This window comes from Protomyctophum bolini, assembly GCF_963924005.1.
Source record: "Protomyctophum bolini genome assembly, chromosome: 13".
In the NCBI taxonomy this organism is placed as follows: domain Eukaryota; kingdom Metazoa; phylum Chordata; class Actinopteri; order Myctophiformes; family Myctophidae; genus Protomyctophum; species Protomyctophum bolini.
The window spans coordinates 14736575-14761722 of record NC_137874.1 but is presented as its reverse complement, the minus strand read 5'-3'; the positions used below and the strand labels follow the sequence as shown (position 1 = coordinate 14761722).

General features: G+C 43.6%; 1 protein-coding gene across 1 annotated transcript; it reads left to right on the top strand.

The window, feature by feature from the left end:
• The first annotated feature begins 1937 nt into the window (after positions 1-1937).
• On the top strand, positions 1938-17573 carry spry4 (sprouty homolog 4). The gene is made up of 3 exons (XM_080780964.1): positions 1938-2237; positions 10621-10871; positions 11465-17573. Exons 2-3 carry the CDS (start codon positions 10686-10688, stop codon positions 12515-12517), a joined length of 1239 nt encoding a protein of 412 aa, XP_080637090.1. The 5' UTR covers positions 1938-2237; positions 10621-10685; the 3' UTR covers positions 12518-17573.
• Positions 17574-25148: the final 7575 nt, after the last annotated feature.

The window sequence follows — 25148 nt, the reverse complement described above, 5'->3', positions numbered from 1 at the left end:
GAAGGATGTGGCAAATGATATGCTTGGGTAGCCACAGGACAGCCATTTGATGTTGGCCCTGAACTCTGTGATGGCGAGCTGTCGTTTGCATAAAAAAGAGCTCTCACATAGTAGAAACTGTGTCACCCCCCCTCCCCCACACACACATATGCAGTCACACACACACATGCAGTCACACACACACACACACACACACACACACACACACACACACACACACACACACACACACACACACACACACACATATGCAGTCTCTCACACACACACACACACACACACACACACACACACACACACACACACACAATACTAAACAAACTCAGTAGACTATGCAAATAGGCCTACATTACGCATAAGAGTTAGCCTACTTATGGAATATCCTACTGATTCTATCCTACTGATTCTTACACAATCGATGCAGCAACAAATGGAACCCCAGGACCCCAATGGAAACAAGCCATGGGCTTTATTGGGTTTAAAATCCTTAGCAGACCTTGCATTGAAATGTTCTTCTCTGTGCAATTTTCTGCAAACCGTTAATAAAGTATTCAATCAATCAATCAATCAATCAGGCCATGACCTACATACATACCACACAATAGCATGTAGGCCTACACAGAGAGAGAGCAACAACTGCCACCTGTATGTGTGTCTATCTGATATCTCTCTGTCTATCTCTCCCGCCCTCTCTCCTCTCTCTCTCTCTCCTTACCAACAACATTATCCCAATTTGGACGTGCTGTTGTAATGCTGTGTGACTGTTAACCTCTGACTGACTGCTTTTAAAAGAAGAAGGGCCGTGCTGAGCGATTCTCTGCAGGGGGGAGGGGGTGGGGGGCGGCAGGACAGGACAGGACACTGACTGTGGGGCCTGTCACAGAGAAAAGAAAGGACGCTCTCACACTCATTTCCTCCGTGTGGTTTCGGTACAAATCAACCACATCCTGTCCCCTTTTGTGTGAATCCTGCATGGCCCTCATCATGTCATGCTGCTGCAGACTTCAGAGTATAGGCGTCATAAAAAATAACCCCCACCCGTGCACCCGTGTTTTTTTTCTTCTCTTCTTCTTGTTCTTTTTTTTAACTACCAAACCTCCAATTGTTGCAGAGGAAGGAAGGAAGGCCACGTCCTTGTTCTCAATAAAATAGAATCACACAAACTGTTTATTGGCCGTTCGCACGCGCACGCGCGCACACACACACACACACACACACACACACACACACACACACACACGGATACGAGGAATTTGGCTTGGTGACATGTGTCGCAGACAGGGAATATGCATTCTAAATAGATCAGTATAGGCTAATATTAAAATATATCTAATTTAAAAAAATACGAAAATAAGGAAGCAAGTATAGGCCTATGCCCTGATTTTGTCAGAGGAGAGATATGTTTTATTGTAACCAACAGTCAGTCAGTCTGTCTGCCTGTGTTAGCCAGGCTAAATGTCAGTGTTGTAAGGAATAAGATGATAAACACAAACAGTCAGCCTCACAAATCTGAGTGAGGCGCGCGCATAAACCTAAATAAAATGAACGAAGTGGATTCATTGGCGTGAGAAACGCACACATTACAGACGATGACGAGGAGGAGACTTCATTCATGTAATCCGGCCTGACATTGCCCTTGTGACGAAAACCCCTCTCCCTCTCTCTCTCTCTCGATCTCCTTCCATTCATAAAAAAATAAAAGGGGAAAAAAATGTCGGCATCGCGCTTGCGCAATGTCACTCGGAGTCCTTCCCATTCATAAAATGGACCCCCTCCTCCCCCCTCGCAGCATTCTAGCCCAGAGAGCAGTTCGCTCTGGCCTCCTCCTCCCCATTCACAAAAAAAAGAGAGAAATCGTGTCCAGGCATCTGCGCAGTGAGGACGTCGACTTTACCCTCCCATTCATAAAAACTCATTTCCAGCTCGGTCGCCGTTGCAACATCACCATCGTGTCCAAAAAGCCTCGCGTCTCTCCGAGTCTCTCAGCACCGCAGCGAGCGAGCAGAGCGAAGCGGAGCCCCGTTTACGCACAACGGAGAGTGGAATAGGAACAAAAAGTCGCTCCGCGAATCGAGTGCCCCTTTCGGTTGCTTTTTGTTTCACATTTTCGCCCCCATTTGGATGTTAAACGCCTTTTCCACTTGGATTTTTTTTGTGGGGGAATATATAAACTCACAAGGCTTTATGTGCGGTCGTCGTTGCGCGGCGAAGAAATGAGATTTCCCAGTGTGAAAAAAGTAAGTGATCAAACTTGGATTTGTCTTTCCTTTCCCTACGGTGACGTATTATTAACCGTGATATAATGTTGTGTCCGTGTTGCACCGCAGACAGACTGACAAACCTGTTTCTTTGGATTCGCCCGGATTTACTGAGCCTATACATCGCAGCAAGCAAGCAGCGCCGAACAGATTCAGCGCTGTACGCGCACACACAAACTCGCGCACGTACGCGCGCGGCAAGCACATACACACACACATGGACGGACGGACGGGTTATTTTGCAACAAGCTGTTCCCGACCCGTGTTTTGCACTTTGAGTCAATATTTAACTACAGATTTCCACCGAAGCGAAGCTGGTGGGAAAAAAACCCATCGTGTTTTCTAAAACGGCACGATCCGGATCGAAAAGAATAGCCTACATAATAGGCCTACTATACCGATTCGATTAAAGCAGACCCTTTTAATCGATTACACACACATATAGCCTATAGTTACGGTTTAGAGGGGGGTGGGGAGGGGAAAGAGGGTCCCGTTGCGATGACATAAAGCAACGGAATGGTGTTTAATTGTGTTCGGTAATCGGTAGGGATCCACCGTGTTGTATCATCATCATCTCTCTCTCTCTCTCTCTCCCCTCCATTCACATAAAGCAGGGAGCTGTCTGTGACTGCAGCGCTGTAGGCTCAGGCTGGCACGCCATGTTCATTATGATAGGACACATCAGGTGCTCTGTGCAGGGCTCTGCTTGCCTTTCCATATATACAGGCTATTATATAGCCTACTGTATATATAGGCCTACAAGCATCACGATCTGCTGTTTTCGGCGAGCGATGCTGTCTTTATATTAAAGACAGAATAATTGAAAGCGTTATTCTAATGTGCGCTCAATCAAGCAATAACCATCGCAGAGTTAAGCTATCTGTTCTTTTACAAACGGGCTTTCTTATCAGATCAATATAATATAGGACTATAGCCTATACTGCTATCATTCAGATGCATCGTGTCATACGAGTCGACGCCCACATAAGGAGCCTGCTGCCTATTTTATTTATGTTCCGTTTGTAAGTCTGCGTATAGACTATATAGACTATACTGCATGCTGCTAATTGCTTGTTCACTGGTCCATTTTGTGTAAATGTTACAATGTATAATGTAGGCATTTATAGCAGACGCTCTTAATCCAGAGTGATTGAGGCTACATTAAGCAAAAACAACGCAATAGCCTACATATAAATAGTCGTCAATGATCATATAAGTAGGCTAAGCTAAGAATCTAATGACCGTCTAACGAATGTCTGTCTGCAATGAAACGATCGGCCAACAATAGAATGCTATATGTCTAGATACATCTATGCTATCTAAATTGCATAATTTTAGCCTTTGCAAGGTCGTCGAGGCTAGTGCAAGAATTGTTAGGCCTATATACATTTATTATGCACACTATATATGGCCCACATGTCGCTGTTATAAGCCTTTTATTATTCAGTACTATGTCGACCCGTGTGTGTGTGTGTATGTGTGTGTGTGTGTGTGTGTGTGTGTGTGTGTGTGTGCGCGCGCCGCCGCCGCCTGCCTCCGGTTTTTATGACTCAGTCCGTTCACATCTAGCAGGGCCATTGAAGGGAGGGACGCGCACGCGTCGCGCGCACGCGCACAGTTCCGGCCGGAGCTCATTTCTAATGGTCTAGATTTGATGATCACAAGCCATTTGTTTCGGTGCCAGCTGCAATGTCGCAACAGGTTTCTCAATCGGGCTTTTCTCTCCGCAAGTCTGCAGGAAAAATATAGGGATTCATATGCTAGGGCTAGGCTACTATGCAGGCGGATTTGAAAATGAAGGCGTATAAATTACCGTAGGTCTAAAAACAAATAGTCTCTCAAGTCCATATAAATATGGTCTATATACAATTATAAATATGCCACATTTTAGTTCAATTCGGGTGCACCGTGCTCGAGCTATAGCAGTAGGCCTACAACCATTGGTGTTCGTTTGGTCCTTTTTATCTAGATTCTAGACCTTAATTTCCGCCGTATTGTCGAGAATGTTGTGTAGGCCTAAACCATATAGTCGCACACGGCACACAAGGCTGTGGTGGTGGCTACCGCCGGGTTACACCAATGATAATGGTTCAAATTCAATGGACATCTATTAGTTAATAGGCATGTTTTGTTTTCTGCAGTAAAATCTTCAGTTCATTTAACTAGAGTGTATAGATAGGCATCGACGTACACTCTCATTTACACAGGTTAGAGCACTGAGGCTTGTGTAGTGTAGGACATGTCAGCCAATAATGCCTGGCTATCTCTACGAATGAACTCTTTCCTTGGCATCTTTTAAAACTGTTAAATAACTATAGGCTAGGCCTACTGTTAGGTCTTTGGAAATAATTAAAAAGTCCATATAATGAAGAAATTATTACCCAACATTCTTCCTAGTATATGGAATGTTATTATTCGCTATACTTTTGCTACAGCACATATTTCTAGGCCACAGCCTCCCCAGAAGTGCAGAATGTGTTCTCTTGTATCAGTCCCTGCACTGCTTTCCCTGTGCAAGTTCTTTGCCTTGTTTTGCATGTCGGAGTGGCTTTTTGCATGCAAGTCCTGCACTCTGGTGCTCCCGGCTCTTTAGAAAGGAGCCTGCTATTGTTCTAATGTCAAAGTTAGAATGGAGGAGAGCTCTGGAAAAAAAACAAAACCTCTTGGTATTCAGTCTAAAACATCACCATACTTCATGGATCATCTGACATTTCATGGAGTCCCTGAACGTATATGTTGAGAGAGAGAGAGAGAGAGAGAGAGAGTGCGTGCGTGTGTTCATGTGCGTGCATGTGTGTTACTTTGAACCTATATGTTAGGTTTCTATTTTGCACTTGGCAAACATGTCATATTTGGGTGTAATACACACCCTGATTTGGCTGTCTATCGCAAGTATCGCATGATGCTGGTTTATGTCTATCAAATGATGCTGATTTGGGATAGATTTAAGATATAATGTCTATCATATGCCGCTGATTTGGGATAGATTTAAGATATAATGTCTATCACATGCCGCTGATTTGGGATAGATTTAAGATATAATGTCTATCACATGCCGCTGATTTGGGATAGATTTAAGATATAATGTCTATCTCATGATGCTGATTTGGTATAGATTTAGGATATAATGTCTATCTCATGATGCTGATTTGGGATAGATTTAGGATATAATGTCTATCTCATGATGCTGATTTGGGATAGATTTAGGATATAATGTCTATCACATGATGCTGATTTGGGATAGATTTAGGATATAATGTCTATCTCATGATGCTGATTTGGGATAGATTTAGGATATAATGTCTATCTCATGATGCTGATTTGGGATAGATTTAGGATATAATGTCTATCACATGATGCTGATTTGGGATAGATTTAGGATATAATGTCTATCTCATGATGCTGATTTGGGATAGATTTAGGATATAATGTCTATCTCATGATGCTGATTTGGGCTATATGTCTATCGCATGATGCTGATGTTGCTATACTATTATGTCTATCTCATGATGCTGATTGGGTATACTATTATGTCTATCTCATGATGCTGATTGGGTATACTATTACGTCTATTGCATGATGCTGATTGGCTATACTATTACGTCTATCTCATGATGCTGATTGGCTATACTATTACATCTATCTCATGACACGTGTGGATTAACATTGCCATCCTGCTGCAGGGTGTAGTATTCATTCAGCTTTAACCCATTATGACCTGAGGCAGATTCTACGAATTACTTTTCTAAATCAGTAGTTCTCACACTGAAGATTTTTCAAAAGTGTTCAAAAATAGCAGATGTGCAAGTTTGCAGCTTGTAGATCTGCTATTTGTTCAAACTCTGAGCTTGAAGCCTATAGATCTGCTATTTGTGCAAGATCGCAGCTTGCATAGATCTGCTATTTGTGCAAGATCGCAGCTTGCATAGATCTGCTATTTGTGCAAGCTCACAACTTATAGATCTGGTATTTTTGAATAGCCAATGCAGAAATCTAAAATTACACAGAATGCTTTCCTTAACACTTTGCATCTCTATTTTGGGCATGCATGTCAAAATACTAGGCAAACATATATTCCGAAAGGAAATATAGCTATTTGACACTGTCGTTCAACAAAGCATACATCATGTGGTTAACCAAAATAACCTATAGCATCCCTATGTTCTTGTGTAAAGATTCTGTGTAAAATAAAAGATTTAACAAGCTCACTCAACGCATGGCATTGTAAATCTGCTGTGTGTTCACTGTTCAGCAAAGAGTTTTGCATAGAGGGGGAAAGGGAGGGGGGGGGGGGGTCTTCAAGGTGTTGATGTGGAAATGTTCTGGTCTGTGTCGGTGATGATTGATTTGTTTATACCGGGGGTGCTCAAAGTGGGGTCCGGGGACCCTCAGGGGTAACATTGTTAATATAGCATCTCAATCACTTTAACCACTTCATCCTTTTATACGTTGGCTATTCTACATTCTACAAGCTTGTACATCTGCTATTTTGGAATATTAAAAATAAATCTTGAAAGTATTGGAAAATGGGGGTCACTGGCACAAAACATTTTCAGATGGAGGGTCCGTGGCCAAATACATATCAATGTGGGGGTCCTTGACACGAAATAGCCTACTGGTTTATACCAACTGTCAAAGCAGAAGGAAGTTATCAGGGGGACAATTCTACTTTTAGTGTTAATGTGGTAATCTGAGCTAATCATTGGTCAATCAAAGAAAGAAGCCAGATGTCGAATAGAGGATGTTAACCATACCTTCTGGGTAGAACAAATGTAAATAGAGGATGTTAACCATACCTTCTGGGTAGAACAAATGTAAATAGAGGATGTTAACCATACCTTCTGGGTAGAACAAATGTAAATAGAGGATGTTAACTATACCTTCTGGGTAGAACAAATGTAAATAGAGGATGTTAACTATACCTTCTGGGTAGAACAAATGTAAATAGAGGATGTTAACTATACCTTCTGGGTAGAACAAATGTAAATAGAGGATGTTAACTATACCTTCTGGGTAGAACAAATGTAAAACAAAACAAAAAAGCCAATTTGCATGTCGTTCTCTGAAAGAAACCTCGTATCTCCATGTTATTTGTTTTTTGTTTGTTTTGCATGATGTTCCATGCTTTGTTTGCTAATGTAATGTATTCCACTGTCTGTCCCGTTTAGTTTTTATGTTTTGTGTGGGGACTGCAGATGTAAATTAGCATCTTTGCTAATAAATTCTGTGTATTTACGTTGCATTCATATGTAATGTCCAAAAAAATGTTTCTCCCGTAAATTTACACTTTATCATCCAAAAGTGTCGCACGAAAGTATATCGAAAATAGCATGCTCAGAAATGCTCCGCTATGCATTGTGAGCTTGTGGGTCGACTATTCTCACTATTATGACCCATTAAAACCGTGAAAGCATCTGTGTCATTTTAGATCTTATATAGCAACATTGGTTCTCAAAGTGGGTCCATTATTTTATACTTTGGCTATATTAAAACATTGTGAAGAATTGTGATTTTTTTTGGAATATATATATATTTTTAAGTGAACATTTTTACCGGTAACTAACTCGTTTCTGGGGGTCCGCGGCCAAATACATATTTTGGGAGTCCTTGACATGAAAGCACCAATATAACAACATATGTTTTTTCAGAAAACTGTTAGGATTTAAAAGACATTTTGTAGAATCGGCCTCAGGTCTTAAAGGGTTTAAAACAACAGAAAGGGGAGGATTTTTGGACATACAAGGTTTCCCACGTGACCTGACAGCACAGCGATGTGATAAACACAAGCCAGAGACTTGTCATTACGAGACATGTCATGCATGATGGCTCATTAAAAGCAGAGGTTTGGAGTTCAGCGAGGCCTCGTCCCAACTCGGTTGAAGCCTGAAGTGATTAACAGTGGTGTGTGTAAAGTAACTAAGTACATTTACTTATGGTATTTGTACTTTACTTGAGTAATTACAATACAATACTTTTGTCTTCTACTTACTAATTACTTTAGTTAGATTTTGATTATTATTGGAAAACATAGGCCTACATTAACCACTTCAGCCCTATATACATTTCACCCATTTGAAAATAGCCAATCTACAAGCACACAAGCTTGTAGATCAGCTATTTTCAAAATATTTTTATACACTTGAAAACTTGAAATGAGACATTCTGCATAATGAGTACTTTTACCTTTGGTACATTTTGATACCTTTTGTACTTTTTAATTCCGGAGACTTTTAACGGAGTATTTCTACATTTTGCAGTATCGATACTTTTACTTGAGTAAAACATGCGAGTACTTTTTCCACCACTGGTTGAAGCCTGAAGTGATTAGTCAGGACAGATGGGAACAGTTTCCACACTCCATCCTCCTCCACATATCCATTCTGTCACAATGACATGATTGACAATGTCCCCCCCCTCCCCCTTCTTTTTTCTTAGCTTTTCCCCAAAATGCTAATGTAGATCAACTATATCCTTCTCTACTTCCCCTTTATTTTTAAACGTCTATGCCGGTTCAATGCATATATATGGTAAAAGCCACAGTGGTAATTCATACATTTTGTAATGTGATTAAACGTGTACCAGGCTTGCAGGATGAAATCCACACTTGGCCAGGGTAGAGATATGGCATTTATGAGCTGCGGGCATGCAGTACTACTCAACAACCACGTAGGTGTTTTAACTAGGATCAGAACTTCTCAATGGAAGAGTATGAGAGTCCACCTCTCCAACCACAGCACATGTGTCATATATAGCCGCTATATCGTTCCAAATGGACCCTTACATGCCTGTAACTCTGAGTCATAATAATACAAAAATAATTGTCTTTATCGTCCCCTCAGGGATATTCCTTTTCACAGTCTGTTCCAACAGAACAACATAACATAACAAAGAGAGAACATAACACCAAGACAGTTGCATGAAGTCCCAGCACAAAAACGGCCCAATATCCTATCAGCGAGGAAGTTTGTTTCGCAATGGCTGAACTGAAGGGACAAAACTTCTACTAAAACTAACTTTTCCCCATTTCTAAGTCCTATGTCTTGGTCCAGATGGCATGAGTTGGAAGAAGGATGGTGATCAGTGTCATTTGCTATTGTGTGGGGTTCTGTGAAACCACTAGCCCGAAAGAAAAATGTGATTCATTCAAGTTATTTCCGGATTGCAGCTTCAACACCGAAGAATGTAATGTGCCGTCCCCCAGCGTCCCCCAGCGTCCCCCAGCGTCCCCCAGCATCCCCCAGCGTCCCCCAGCGTCCCCCAGCGTCCCCCAGCGTCCCGTGTAAAAAAACTACTTGAAAACAAAAGTTTGAACAAAAAAAGTCTGAGCGCTCACAGCTGTCTCCGTTTGTGCAGCCTGTGAATGAATTCATATATTATTTCCATGTCCAGACAATTTCTTGACATGCGATTATCAGACACATCAATTAAGATGATAGCTAAAATTCCAGTTCCAGTGTATAGCCAGCCAGCAACTCATAAATAATACAACCAGATCTAAAGAAATACGGTTCATCTATGAATACAGTTCATCTACCAGTAAGACGCCAGAGGGCGAGAAGCGACCTTGAGGATGTATGCACGCATCCGCCTCGTTGACGGCAGACTGCTGGGCGAGCACTGGTGCTTTGACATGGGGGGTCAGATCAACATGGAATGAATTATGTACGTCCCATATAAGGAGCAAATTGAGTGTACAGAGTTTGATGAGGTCAGATCAACATATGGAATGTCAGAATAGGTCAGCTACAGTATATGGAGTTCTAAGGGTGGTAGCGGGGACATTCTATTGAGTGTACAGGGTTTGATGAGGGCCCAGGTAGGGCCAGGCCTTCATTTTCGGCCTGTTGAGAACTCTAGTTTTCGCCGGCTGCCGGGTGCGGCTGCAATAATAACTTCAGGTTCTGACATGAACAGGTTCTGACATATATCCATATATGGAGATCTAAGGGTTTGAGGTCAGATGATTTGCTGGCCAATATTGATGACATCAGGGATTTCCATATATGGGCTTAACTGCGATAGCAGGTCGCATTTACTATATATCCATCCCTGATGATGTCACGATGACCTGGGCACCTGGGGTCTTCCCTGGGGTGACCAGGGGGCTGATGTCACGATGACCTGGGCACTTGGGGGCTTCCCTGGTGTGACTAGGGGGCTGATGTCACAATGACCTGGGGGGCTTGCCTAGGGTGACCAACCAACCAACACACACACTGACGGGAAATGCAAGATTCCATATAGTTATGGAATAAGTCACCCTTCTCCTCCTATCCTACGCTTCATAAAGATGAAAAAAGAAATGACAATTAAAGCACAATTCTCATACTGTATGTTTTCTATCTATCCGTGTGTGTTTCAGTAAGATGCTGCATTAAGCGCGTGCAGACAGAGTGCTGCTGTACGCAGCGTCCCCTCAGCCCCCACATGGAGTCCAGGGTCCCGCACCACATCCCGGGAGTGTCCAGCTCCCTCATCTCCCATCAGCCGCTGTTGGACAGCCAGGTCCCGTACGGACGGCTGCAGCACCCGCTCACCATCTACCCCATCGACCAGATGCGCTCGTCCCACGTGGAGAACGACTACATCGACAGCCCCGCCGTCGTCTCCAAGGTTAGAGGAGTCTGGGGGACTTTTCATTTGAGTTTTAAGTCTTGGTTCTATTTTTCTTCTAATTCATAATATATTTAATTTGGTTTTTTTTAGAGCGGGGTTGGCTATAGTATTTTTTTCTAAAGATATTTTTAAGATATAGTTTGGGCTTTTTGCCTTATTTGATAGATTTTTACAGTATTACGACAGGAAAGGGGGAGAGAGATGGGGGGGAAGACATGCTGCAAAGGTCGTCGGGATCGGTACTTGAACCTGCGACACTCTTGTAGGTGCCTGGACCGCTCGACTGTGGCCCAGGTCGACAACGCTTAGTTTTAGTTTAGTTTTTATTCGTTTTGTTTTAGTTTGAACTTTTTATTAGTTTTAGTGTTAGTTTTAGTTTTCTCATAATAATGAGTGTAATAAACACTCAACAAAAGATACCATTTCAAATATATATATATATATATATATATTCAGTTACTGTTGGACCAAAAATGACTGTAGTTAACGTATTTAAAAAAAATCTAGTTCTTATTTTGTTCAGTTAACAAAAATCTTTGACTTAGTTAGTTTTGGTTAACAATAATAACCATGGTCGTCTGGTCTCCCAGCAGCCCCCCGGCAGCCAGAAGAACGGCGCCGGCGGCTCGCGCCGTGCGATCACGTGGCTCGGCCATAGCCAGAGCCAGCAGCAGGACCCGTCCGGGGGGGCGTTCCTGGGGGCCAACCACAACCACCACCACAACCACCAGCAGCACGGACGCCAGGACGCCACCACCCACCCGTGGATCTCCTTCTCGGGGCGGCCCAGCTCCATCAGCAGCAGCAGCAGCACCTCGTCCGACCAGAGGCTGCTGGACCACGCCGCGCCCACCCCGACGCTGGACCCCCACCACGCCGCGCACCCCCACCACCACCCGCACCAGGGCAGCACGGCGCCCCCCAGGACCTTGGGCTGCTTCGCGGCGGTGCCCCCCCCCTCCTCCAGCGCCGACGACCCCAAAGTCCTCACGACCGCCTCCTCGTCCTCCTCCATCTGCTCTACGTCGTCCAAGTCTCTGGACCTCAAGGCCTCGAACGCGACTGCGGGGGGAGGAGGAGGAGTCGGGGGAGTAGTTGGCGTCTGCGGTGGCCAACCGCAGCAGGTCTCGGCGCTGCCGATCCCTTCCTCGCCGGCCGAGAAGAAGCACCTGGCGCTGTGCTGCGAGCGCTGCGGCAAGTGCCGCTGCACGGAGTGCACGCTGCCGCGCGCGCTGCCGTCGTGCTGGGTGTGCAACCAGGAGTGCCTGTGCTCGGCGCGGAGCCTGGTGGACGCCGCCACGTGCATGTGCCTGGTGCGTGGCGTCTTCTACCACTGCGCCACCGAGGACGAGGACGACGAGGGCTCGTGCGCCGACCGGCCGTGCTCCTGCTCCTCCAACAACTGCTGCGCCCGCTGGTCCTTCATGGCGGCGCTGTCCGCCGTGCTGCCCTGCCTGCTCTGCTACCTGCCGGCCACCGGCCTGGCCAAGCTGGGACAGCGCTGCTACGACAACGCCCGCCGGCCCGGCTGCCGCTGCAAGCAGGGGGCCGCCGCGGGCGCCGGGTGCAAAAGTGGGGGGGGAGGAGGAGGGGGCGTGGAGGGCAAGGCACAGGACACTACGGAGAAGCAGCAGGGCTCGTGATGATGGTGGACCTCGGCCTCTGTGGCCTTTTGTGTTTTCAAGACGCACGACACCATGGACGATTACAGTGCTCGCTCGCTTTGTTTGGATAGGACAATCCAAGACTTTAAACTATTGGCCCCCCCCACCCATACACACACACACGCACCACACACACGTAATCTGCTGGAACAATTGAACTTAAAGATAAAAAAAAGAAAAACACAAAGGTACTTAAATGGCTCGTACCTTCACCTGCTACGTCGGGAAAGGTGGATGACGGGAATGGGAACCGGAAATCCGAAAGGCGGCGTCTGGTTTGGACATGACTTAACAGCCACTCAGAGATTTCTTTTTGTTTTTATTTTCTTATTTTACTTTATTTTTTTAAGAACAAGTCGACACAAGAAGGAGAAGTAGAGACTGAAATGTGGGACTGGTGTTTTTGTGGTATTCAAAAAAAAAGAAAGAAAATGGCTGAAGGCACGAAGTCATTGTCCCTTTTTCTGCTGCTCTGAATTTCCCCCCAGCTTATTTCATCACGTTAACTTAACTTAGAATCTTGCTGACCACCGTCCCCCTCGTTAACTTAACTTAGCTTAGAATCTTGCTGACCACCGTCCCCCCCTCCTCGGACAACATAGAAGTTAATACTGTACATGTTGGAGAGATGTATGTACCCCCACCTTCCCACCTAGGGCCCCGGCCGCCCCAAAAGCACAGGCCAGTGTCCCCCGCCCACCTCGCCCCTCCCGTTAGCAAGCAAGCAAACAGGTGATTAGCGACACAGTGACTTTAGGCCAGGCTGCTGTGAGAGTCCAAAGTACCACTTAACCACTCAACTCTCTCCTCTATTACGATGATCACCGCTCTTGCGAGTGTCGCCAGTCTTTCCCTCGTGTTGCATAGCTTTGGCGATACTGGCTCGCCCGTCACTCACATGGTTTTACCATCTCGCTGTCCCGGTCTCCGCACTGATGCCGGTGGTGATGTGAGGCTTCGGAAGCGGCGGCGTTTGCAGTTGTTAATTCTCACCGACGCAAGCAAGTGGAGATGTTTCATGATGCAAGTGAGAAAGAGAGGCTGTCACTTTCCTAGGTCTGCGTCCTTATTCGGAATCACCAGATTTTTGAATGCTGTTAAACGTTCTCCGGCCACCTCGGACGCAATGCATGCCATGACCTGCATGCTCTAGTCTAATGGTTACCCACCGTGCTAGAAGTTGATGTGTTGTAGAGATTAAACAAAACACACACACACACACACACACACACACACACGCACACACAAAACTAAGAAACAAACAAAACAAAAAGTAAAAAAAAGTACACCCAATCTTCTCAGGGACTGTTACAGTAACCTTGAATAGAACTTTGGCCTATAGCGTGTCGGTCTCAAAAACTGCCTAAAAAGCCTGGTCGACTTCCTCTAGGGCTGGGCGATATATTGAAAATATATCGATATTGTGATACAGGACTAGATATCACCTCAGATTGTGGATATCGTAATACCTTGATGTAGTGTTATCTTTTCCTTGTTTTTAGTCACTTATAAGCCTTATTGTATACTTAAATACAGAAATAGTCATCTTTGCTATTTGCAAAAATGTGAGAAAGTAAAAAAAAAGATAATTCATATGTGATATCACAAATATCAATATCGAGGTATTTGGTCAAAATGTATCGTGGCATATCGCCAAGCCCTAACTTCCTCTTTGCACAAAGCAGGCAAAGAAACATTCAACGGCAACAAGGCAATAGTTAATAATTTAAAACGAGTAAGCTAAGTGAGAGACAAAATGGCCAGAAAATAGCGTTGTTTTTTCTTTCCGGAAGAGAGAGGTTGAGCATAAGCTTGAGAGAGAGGGAGAGTGAGTGAATGAGAGAGAGAGAGAAGGCACACGTAAAGTTGTTGTCGTCGTCGTCATCGTCGTGTATGTATCTAGCCAGCCTTAGTTCAAAATAAAACCTGCCACTTGCACAACCTTTATATAAGACGACGCAAACCCCTTAAAGGATGGACTAAAGCACAGTATTAACCACTTTGTTTAGTTTTACCCTTATGTTGGTGTATAGACCGGTGGTTCTCAACTTGTTGGCCCGGGAGGGTGATAGGACATTAAAAAGTAATACCAATACATAAGAATTAAAAGGTATACTAGGCTACGTTAATTCCATTGACAATCTATGGAGCGATCATTAAAATGAAAGCATTAACCCATCTACTAAATAACATATAAGTGGTCAGATGGGTGGGGTGGACCGTGGAAGCTTCAGCGTGCCCTGTTCCCCAAAAGGTTGAGAACCACTGGTGTAGACTACATTTACGTGTACGCACGCACACACACACACACACACACACACACACACACACACACACACACACACACACACACACACACACACACACACACACACGTGCACCAATGTCCTCGTCAAACTAAAACATGCTGCATACACGTAGCTGCATTTGTTAGCTAGAGATGGTATATCTTTTATTCTCAAAGACTATTTTTGTGGCTTGCATGACGTTTTTCGGACTTTGCCAAAGGAAGCTAGCATAGAGCTCGTCTTCACTCTCGCCAGTGATCACAGTTGTTATGCACTTTTGCCAAATGGAGCTGGTTGCAGTTGGTTCTTTAAGGCACTGTACTGCTACTGCCTTTTTAAATTCAGTTGGCCTTTTTCATTTGGCATAAAGGGAGCCTGTCTTTGTTGCTCATAACATAACGCCTTTTCCTTCACGGCGGGCCCTTAACATACACCGGGGGGCCTCTTAACTCGCTCATAACCTGTACATGTCTTGTTGCACAAAGCTGTTATCAAACAAAAACAGAAAAACACTGTCCATAGTCTTGAATGTATAAGGCAATATTTTCAAAAATTAGCAATCCAGTCTGAGAGAAAGGTGCCAAAATGGGGATTGTGTGACTAGGCGAAAAGCGCAATTTTAGGGAGGGGGGCAAAAATTGCAAATGTTTTGACAATATATTTAGAAATAGAGCTATGCAGGTGAAATGTTATTTGCTGTAAATAGTTTCAAAACATTTGTGTTCTTTAGAAGAGACTTTTAAATGTCCTTGAACGATTGCATGGTACATTATAACTACAATTCAGTACAAAAATATATAGAGAAATATATTAGATATATATTTTGAGGGTAAGAAATAATAAAAGAAATGTTTCTTTATTTTTATTTTTATTTTTCCTTTTTTTAGGTTGTGAGTGGCTGAAAGAGAAATATAAAACAAAAACAGAAACAAAAAAGAAAAGACACTTCTTTCTATCACAAGCACTTGATTTAGAAAAATATGTGCCGGGCAATAACAAGAAAACACAAAAAAATGGAACAGGAGAAGCTATCCTACTGTTTATGCCAGTGGTTCTCAAAGTGGGCTCCCTGGGACCCTCGGGGTTCCTTGAGGCGGTTCCAAATGGACACTTTTACAGGTCTGTAACCGAATGGATTCGGTTTCATTTGTGCACTCTCAGAGATATGGGGAGTCCCTGAAATTAAACAAAAATAATAATAATAGTTTGAGGGCCACTCGTTTATGCTCTCCGTGGCTCATTAGCAGTCAAGGACTAAGCTGAACTCCCCTGGTTCCTCCCCGAGCAGAGAGAGGCTGTGTGGACTCATTGAATCCACACAGGGAACACAATCTGCCCCTATCCGGATCAGCCCATTTCCTGCTGTTACTACTCACTGTCCGTCTCAGCTCTCTATAGCTCTCTCACTCTCTAGCTCTCTCTCTCTCTCTCTCTCTCTCTCTCTCTCTCTCTCTCTCTCTCTCTCTCTCTCTCTCTCTCTCTCTCTCTCTCTCTCTCTCTCTCTCTCTCTCTCTCTCTCTCTCTCTCTCTCTCTCTCTCTCTCTCTCTCTCTCTCTCTCTCTCTCTCTCTCTCTCCCCCTCTCTCTCCCCCTTTTACTCCCTAAAAGTTTTCCAACAAATACCCCCAGGCCTTGATTGACAAACCCAGCTGCTGCGCATAAACGTGTCATACCACATAATTGGGGAGGGGCTCTCTCTCTCTCTCTCTCTCTCTCTCTCTCTCTAAGCTGTATTCCAGTGCTTCTCAAAGTTTTAAATTCCAAGGCCGCCCATAACTCTGAGAGTGTACAAATGGAACCAAATTAACCTGTAAAGGATCCATTTGGTTCTGTTTTGACCTGTAAGGATCCATTTAGACCCCGTGTCAAGGAACCCTGAGGGTCCCTGGACCCCCACTTTGAGAACCACTGTTCTATTCCATTTGGCTTTTTTCCCCCTTTTCCTTTTTCTACATTTCTTGTGTGTCTTCTCCCCTCACTCTTCAAAGTGTCATATTAGCTTTATACTCATGCCATGTGCTCGCTAGCTAACCTGTAAAAAGGTATACGGAATAATCACCAACAGTGACAAGTCAGTGACTGCGAACGGAACCTTTCTGTCTTTTGTTTTGTTTTGTTTCCGCTAGAATGCTGTGACTTTTACACCCCTCCTCTCTGTGTGCAGTATCTGCGCACGCTTTTTTTTTTTTTTTTTTTACTTTTCAAAGCTCTTGAGAGAGATGTCTCAGCGCCACCAAACGCCACAATGGTCTTCTGTTTCATTAGTAGCTAATGTAGCCTATATGAAGTAAACCCGGGATTAGTATTGTGGCTATAATACTACTCTCAGTAATAACTCTTAATACATACTCCATCGTATGGCGGTGTCACTCGAATCTACAAGCTCACCTCCGTACGGCGAAGTATGAATTAGGCTTAACCCATTGCCTATTAGCCCCCACATTTAAAATAACGTTGGTTTTTATTACATGTATTCATGTAATACAGTATTACTGCACTTACGATCCTTCCCATATAGGTCAATGCTCTCAAGGGGGGCCATTGTGGCGTACAAATGCTGCCAGGAGTCGTCAAAAACAGCTTGCTAATGCAACTCCAGTCCTCTTTGCCTTTGCAATGTCAATGTTGGGGGGAGGGGGGGGTTACGAAAAAAAGACATCTGTGCTCTTTTTGTTTTTATTTTTGTTTTTTGTTTAGATATAACAAAAGGAAAAAAAATCTCACATATAAAAGGTTCCCTTTATAGATATATTTATTTTGAAGTTCTATTTTATATAGTATTTATTTAGATGCCAACTTTTGTTTGTGAAGAAAGCTTATGTCGAAATGGAATGTACATTGACAATGGAAATATATATTGTTAAATATAACACGGTCTTGTGTCGTTACTCTTTGGGTGAGGTTTAAATGAAACACACACGCACGCACTACATGTACAAGGTTTAAATGAAACACACACACACTACATGTACAAGGTTTAAATGAAACACACACACTACATGTACCAAGCTATGATTGTTTTCAGCGTAGATATTTGGTGTAGAGGGAAAGGGGGAGGGGCAGACCTACAAAATGCCAAAATGCAATACACAAAGAATCTAACTGATAACAAATATTTTCAAACTAGATTTTTAAAAGAGCCTCACTGCCTCAGGGGTATTCAACTGGCAGCCCGCCGGCCAATTTCTTTTGAAAGGGCTAATGAAAGTTACAGGCAGGCTATGGTGTGTGCAATCTGAAGTGTGAGATTACCATAATGACAGTAATCCTTAATCATATTCCATCATCTTCAAAGGCTTTTGGAGAGAAATGAGACAGGCTCCAGTCACTTGAAACTAGCGCACTAGTGTGTGTGTGTGTGTGTGTGTGTGTGTGTGTGTGTGTGTGTGTGTGTGTGTGTGTGTGTGTGTGTGTGTGTGCGTGCGTGCGTGCGCATGTGTGTGTGTGTGTGTGTGTGTGTGTGTGTGTGTGTGTCCAGCATGGTGCTTGTTGACGCTCGTTATGCACTGTCAAATATAGGTCTACGTCTATATATTCTAAGATAGCATATACATGTATAGACATATTATCCTGCTCATTACTGTGCACAACTATATTATATATACATAAGTCTTCGTTTTTGAGCACAACATGCATTTTGAGAACCCACAAATGTTCCGTGTGTGTGCAAATTGCGGCCCCCCAAAGACAATTATTCTACAGTTGTGGCTCCCGGCCTAATCTAGTTGAATACCCTTGAAGTAGGTAATTAGGTGGTCATATTGGAGATTAACCCAGTTTTTGACATCATCGTTAGGCAGACTTTTTTTAATATTTAGATTTTTATTATCGCGAGAACCTTTGCTTACATAATATGATAACTTTTCAGAAATATAAAGCCTGCAGTTTCTATTAGCTTGGATTCCCCATCGATGATTTGATTTGATTTTGATTTGGATCTCTTTTAGCCTTTCGGCTAATCTTCCAAGAGTCCAGAAATAAATTAAAACATTACAGAATACATTATATTACATTACAAAATAGTAGGCCTACATTGCATTTCAAAGATACATTTCAAATTGCACTGATGCTAAACGACAACAGTGAGTCAAATATTACAGCGTAACAAAAATACCTATAACTCTAATCCTCAACTCATACAACCGCACACACTTACGTGCACACAGGCACAGCATAGGCCTGCCCACAGACAGATACAGTTCATTCACCTATCTATGGTGGACTATGCATGGCAGGGTCGTCCTCTTCCCTGAGCCAGCTGAAAACCTGACCGCATACCAACAAAGAGACTAGAACTAAAATAAATAAATAAGCTAAACAGAAATCACAACATAATAGTCACAGGTCTACATTATGGGTGAAACATTCAGCAAATATAGTCGATCTACAAGCTCACAATGTGCAGCTGTAAACAGTGGTGGAAAGTAACTAGCTAGAACATTTACATTATTTGCAAATATTGTACTTTTTACTCCACTACAATTATTTGAAAACATTGGTTACTTTGTATATTATTTACATTATTATTACAAAACACGTGAACCAATTAAGCCATTCCCCCCCCCCCCCCCCCCCCCGTGCTAACGACGATGATACAGGCTTGTAGATTTTCTAAAATATTTAGACAATCCTTTTTAGCTTCTGAAAAAGAAGAATTTATCTAATTTAGCTTTTTGTAGTTTATTTTCAGAAAAAGAAGAATTTATCTAATTTAGCTTTTTGTAGTTTATTTGTTTTGGGGGAACAGTTTTGATACCAAGCTTTGTACTTTTACTCAAGCAAAACGAGATATGCAGGTATTTTCCCTGCTACAGAGTATTTTAAATATTGTATATTGTCTCTGTCGGGTGCAAATTACACTGTGTTACTTTTCAGGATTCAAATAAAAAAATAGCTAAAGTAGCAGATCTACAAACTCAGAACACATTGCGTGTCGAGCTTGTAGATCATTTCAGATCAGCTCATTATTATGGGAGTTTTTGAAATATTTAAGTCAGACAATAACATCAGAGTACAACAAACAACTAAAAGATATAAAACAGGAAAAGGTAAATATTCAAGATGAATATTGTGTGACGCTGTAGTGTATAGTATGATCAAGTAAGTTAATTTAAAGTAAGTTAAAAATATGGAGATGATGGAGGTTTCTGCCTACAGTGTAGTATTACTACATTTACTCAAGAAAAACTTCTTAGTACTTCTTTCACCACTATTCCATCACTGTTAGAGAACTGATGATTTTAATAGTGTATCACACCCATGTGTATAGGCCTCTCTCTCTCTCCTCCAAATTAAAAGCATTAATCACGTCGTATCGTAACATGCTGTTTCCCTGTTAAACGCCTCAGCTTCCTGGGACCGACATGCGCGCGCGCGCACACACACACACACACACACACACACACACACACACACACACACACACACACACACACACACACACACACACACACACACACACACACACACACACACACACACACACACACACACACACACACACACACACAGACACACACACACACACACACACACACACCATGAAGTGGCAGGCCACAGGAAGGACTGGGCCAAATAAAGCTTGACGTCCGGAACCAAAACAACTGTATAACTTACAGCTAATAGCGGTGAGGTTATTTTCCTGTCAGGATACGAGGCGCACAGCATCCTCCTGGTAACAGTTGTGGTGTGTCTGTCTTTGTAGGCTGACATCAATTCCTCTATTATTACTTTTTCCAACGTCTGGTTTTCGGAAATTACATCATGTGGCAGTTAAGTCTATGGACTTTTCAAATGTTTGTTTCGCGTACTAAACGGGACGTCATGTTAAATTATGTTTGTTTAGAGCAAACAGTGTGGCAGCTACGTCTATGGGCTTTTAATGTTTGTTTAGAGTACAATGTTTGTGTAAAGGAGTGAGGCACCCCTCACTTCACACAAGTGTGATTTTGTTTTTCTTGGGAGTGGGTAGGGACGGTTCTGAAAGGAAATGCTACTTTGTGACTGAGTCAAAAATATTATTGTGTGCGTGCGTGTTTGTGTGTGTTTGTGTGTGTACGTACATCGGTCCCAGGAAGCCTAACCCTGTGTGTGTTTATAGGGGTGGTCCGTTATATCTGCATGTGCAGCATTCCTGCCTCTACCCAAGCAACTCCTTGTGTGGCTCCTCTCTCTCTCTCTCTCTCTCTCTCTCTCTCTCTCTCTGCCCACCTGTGCTGCCGCCACAGTAACCCCAAGGCACACACACACTCCCTCAGTCACACGTATGCACGCAACAAGACTTGCTTCCTGGGTGATTATTACCCGAGCACACCTGGTAGAAGGAAGGGGTGAAAGAAATAAAGAGCAGGGTGAAGAGAGAGCAGAATGTGAGTGACGATGAATGGATAGAAGATGAGGGAGAGAGACATGAAAGTACTGAAGAGAAGAGAAGAGAAGAGAAGAGAAGAGAAGAGAAGAGAAGAGAAGAGAAGAGAAGAGAAGAGAAGAGAAGAGAAGAGAAGAGAAAATTGATTGAATAGCCTACTTTATTACTAGTCAGAAATGTAAACAAACAGTACGTGGTACAGTTAAGGCTAAAAGGATAACACGAAAAGGTCCTGGGGACTTGTTTCCATTGTGGTCCTATATCGGCTGAGTTGCCCAAAGTTGCTTTTGAGTTGCCCAAACGGCAAGTTCACATTTGAGTGAGGAGTCTGCTATAAACATAACACTATAGATAGCTATAAACATAACACGAGATATATAGATATATAGCTAGATAGCTATAAACACAACACGAGATATATAGATATATAGCTAGATAGCTATAAACACAACACGAGATCACAACATTGGTATCGGTATTCAGTATTGGTATCGGGATATTCCTCATTCTAACCTACATGAATAAACTACAAATATACAATGAATACATAAACCCACATCATACCAAAGTCTTAAGAACACCACCCAGGCCAGCACATAAAGGATCCAATCCATCCTATACCATACACTGATTAAGATGCTGCCTCAGGGAAAACGGCTACAGTCTCAAAGCCACTGGCAGTAGACTGTAAAAAAAAGCTTCTTCCAACGTACAAAACATGAAGGAACTGTCAAGAACCAGGGCAATGGAACCCCCAACTTAATGTACATATAATATACGGTGAAGTTGAACATTATACTAATCTGTTGTACACAATACACACAGAATACACTGTGGAGTTGTTTGCACAAAGTTAGGTAGCAAATCTGCTGGTATATACAATATACCAAAATGATATGCACAAGCACATTTGATGATGCTCTTGAATCTTTTTGATACTCTCCTTGCTCTCTGGTCTTCTTTATTTTTTCTCATTATTCTACGGTTGTTATTATCTATGCTGTTGCATTGTCTGAAAGAAGGAGATCCCGTCTGGCCTGTCTGACGCTGCACACCACAATGTTGGGCAGAAACCTCTTATCTCCATATTTTAACGGTTTGTGTTTGTTTTTAGTTTTGTTCTTTTTTGGGGATAAATGAACGCCCTACTATATTACACTTTTGAGCTTGCAGATCTGACTTGATGCTTTAAATTAGAAATATAGGCTCTATGCACATACGCCATTGTGGAAACAACTCTTCCAGGCCTCTTCTGACTTCCTACTGTACATACAGTAGGAGTTACCGATGATAGGCTATACTAATTAAGGCTCTGTTCCATTTAGTGTACAGTGGTTCTCCAACCTTTTAATTTCAAGGGCCCCCATAACTCTGGGCCAAATGGACCTTTACGCATCCACATTTGGTTCCATTTGTACATTCTTTGTTACATGCCTGTACATACAGGGGCCATTTGGAACCCATTGGAGGACATTTGGTGTGTCAGAGTGTTTCCAGTGAGGTGATAGTTGTGGACATGTGAGGTTTCCACGCGACAGAGATGGGATGATAATGGAGGGTTACGATATACTCTCCACCTGCTCTGCCCCGCCCCCGCGCACAGCACTTCCTCCATGATGATATGTATGTGTTCAGGTGTGTGGGGAGGGGGGAGGGGGGGGACACACGCACGCACACTGAAGGTGTGGAAGTTAAAAGCAGGTGGCTGGTTGTGTGTGTGTGTGTGTGTGTGTGTGTGTGTGTGTGTGTGTGTGTGTGTGTGTGCGCGTGTGCATGTGGGTGTAAATAGAGCCCTCAGTCTCCAGGTTTTCTTCAGAATATATGTGTGTGTGTGAGTGTGTGTGTGTGTGTGTGTGTGTGTGTGTGTGTGTGTGTGTGTGTGTGTGTGTGTGTGTGTGTGTGTGTGTGTGTGTGTGTGTGTGTGTGTGTGTGTGTGTGTGTGTGTGTGTGTGTGTGTGTGTGTGTGTGTGTGTGTGTGTGTGTGTGTGTGTGTGTGTGTGTGTGTGTGTGTGTGTGTGTGTGTGTGTGTGTGTGCGTGTGGGCTGTCCCAGGTGTGTGTGCTGTAGAGTGACTGGCAGGTAAACAGGCGGGTTTGTGTGTGGACTCGACTCGTCACCTGTTGGAACAGACACAGCAACGCCTGCAGGCTCGACACGCAGCGGAAGGAAGGAAAACCCGGGGTCGTAACTCCCACAGGTCACACATGTCACCAAGGGGAACCGTTTGTGGACGCATAACTCTGAGAGTTCACAATAACCTGCTCACCTCTCGCTGTCCCAACCCAGTGATTTGTGATTGAAACGACGTGAAGGGAGTCCTCCGCACTAAAGCACTGTGTTTCTCCTACTTTTGGGCCCCCTCCCTACTTCCTTCACAGGTGTTACCGATGATACTAATTCTTGTCAAACAGAGTCAGGGTGTTGCTATTGTGCATGTTGGCTCACTGGAAACACTCTGCTACAGAAGTGGGTCTCAAAGTGTTCTTGACGGCTGTATACTGGTGTGTACAAATGGAACGAAATGGACCCCTTAAAGTGATCAGAAGTCAATGGGAGGGCAGTATGAGTCACCAGAACAAACGGTAGCCATGGTTCACATGACGCTCGTACTTCACAAGCGTCATGGCTTAACTTCTGCCTGTTTTACGCGATCGCTACATTTACATTGTAAACGTGTACATAAACATTCAGATTTCAAATATAAAATACTCACCACGTGGGCCACGTGACCGCACTGCCAATACAGACTAATAGGCGAGTGTGCTCACGGTGCGCAACTGTCAAACGAACCCCATTTGAGAAAATTAGCTGGGGTGCTCTAAAAATGCTTCTTATTAAACAACGCGGGATGCAGCAATGCTAATCGCTGTCCCAGAACACGTGGCCCTCGTGATGAGTACTTTATATTTGAAATCTGAATGTTTATGTACATGTTTTCCGTGTAAATGTAGCGATCGCGTAAAACTGGCTTCAGTCTCAGGGCTAAAACAACGGGTGTTTTCCATGAATCTATCAGATCAACAAGCTTGACGATCTGCAATGTTCTGCGAATGCACGTACATTGTACGTGTACGTACATTGTACGTATGCACACGAGCGTGCATACGTGCATGTGCGTGTGTGTGTGTGTGTGTGTGTGTGTGTGTGTGTGTGTGTGTGTGTGTGTGTGTTAGTGTGCCAGCAGCCGTGCAGTGTGTTGAACATGCAGTAGAAATGCGATATGACAGCCAGCGGTCTTAGTTACGCAGCGCTGCATCTCTGCCGTGCTTCACTTCACCTGTAAGGTCAGCGCACAGCCGTCACACCCCTACACACACACACACACACATGCACACGCACACGCACACACGCACACACACACACACACACACACACACACACACACACACACACACACACACACACACACACACACACACACACACACGTCCAGAATATGTGATAGACAAGGGGAGGTGCACAGAACAGGGCAGGTGGACACTTGTTTGGTTCTAAGATATTATTATTTTCTGTATTCTCGTGGTGAAATCCAAGTGTATCCCAGCAAGCCAAATGACGTCATGATAACGTAATGATGACGTCCTCCAGTGACTCCGGTGACGTTCAGCTGGACTCGGCCAGATCACAGCCCATATGGGGATGATCTTTACGAAATTTCCAGGACGTCTTCACCAGTTTAAATAATATAGCTTATTCTGGGCCAGATCTGACTAGTTATGATATGACTTAAGTTGATCTGGCCTCGATCGGACTCTCTCTGATTCATCCAGGGACGTCCGTCTTAATGGGCAGAATTTATGTTGGTTGAACTCAGGTGTTATTCTGGGCCAGATCTGACTATAGTCTTGGTTTGACTTGATCCGGCCCCAATCGAGACGTCACTGATTCGTCCAGGTCCTGACCGTGCTTGCTGGGTAAGCTAATAAATGCATGTGGCAAGGTTGATATTGCATATTG

What these genes read in the sequence shown, in the direction of transcription:
- spry4 (XM_080780964.1), top strand. Translation starts at nt 10,686, where the DNA reads ATGGAGTCCAGGGTCCCGCACCACATCCCGGGAGTGTCCAGCTCCCTC. An exon ending in GCCCCGCCGTCGTCTCCAAG is followed by an intron (nt 10,872 to 11,464) that starts GTTAGAGGAGTC and finishes CTGGTCTCCCAG; the next exon opens with CAGCCCCCCGGCAGCCAGAA.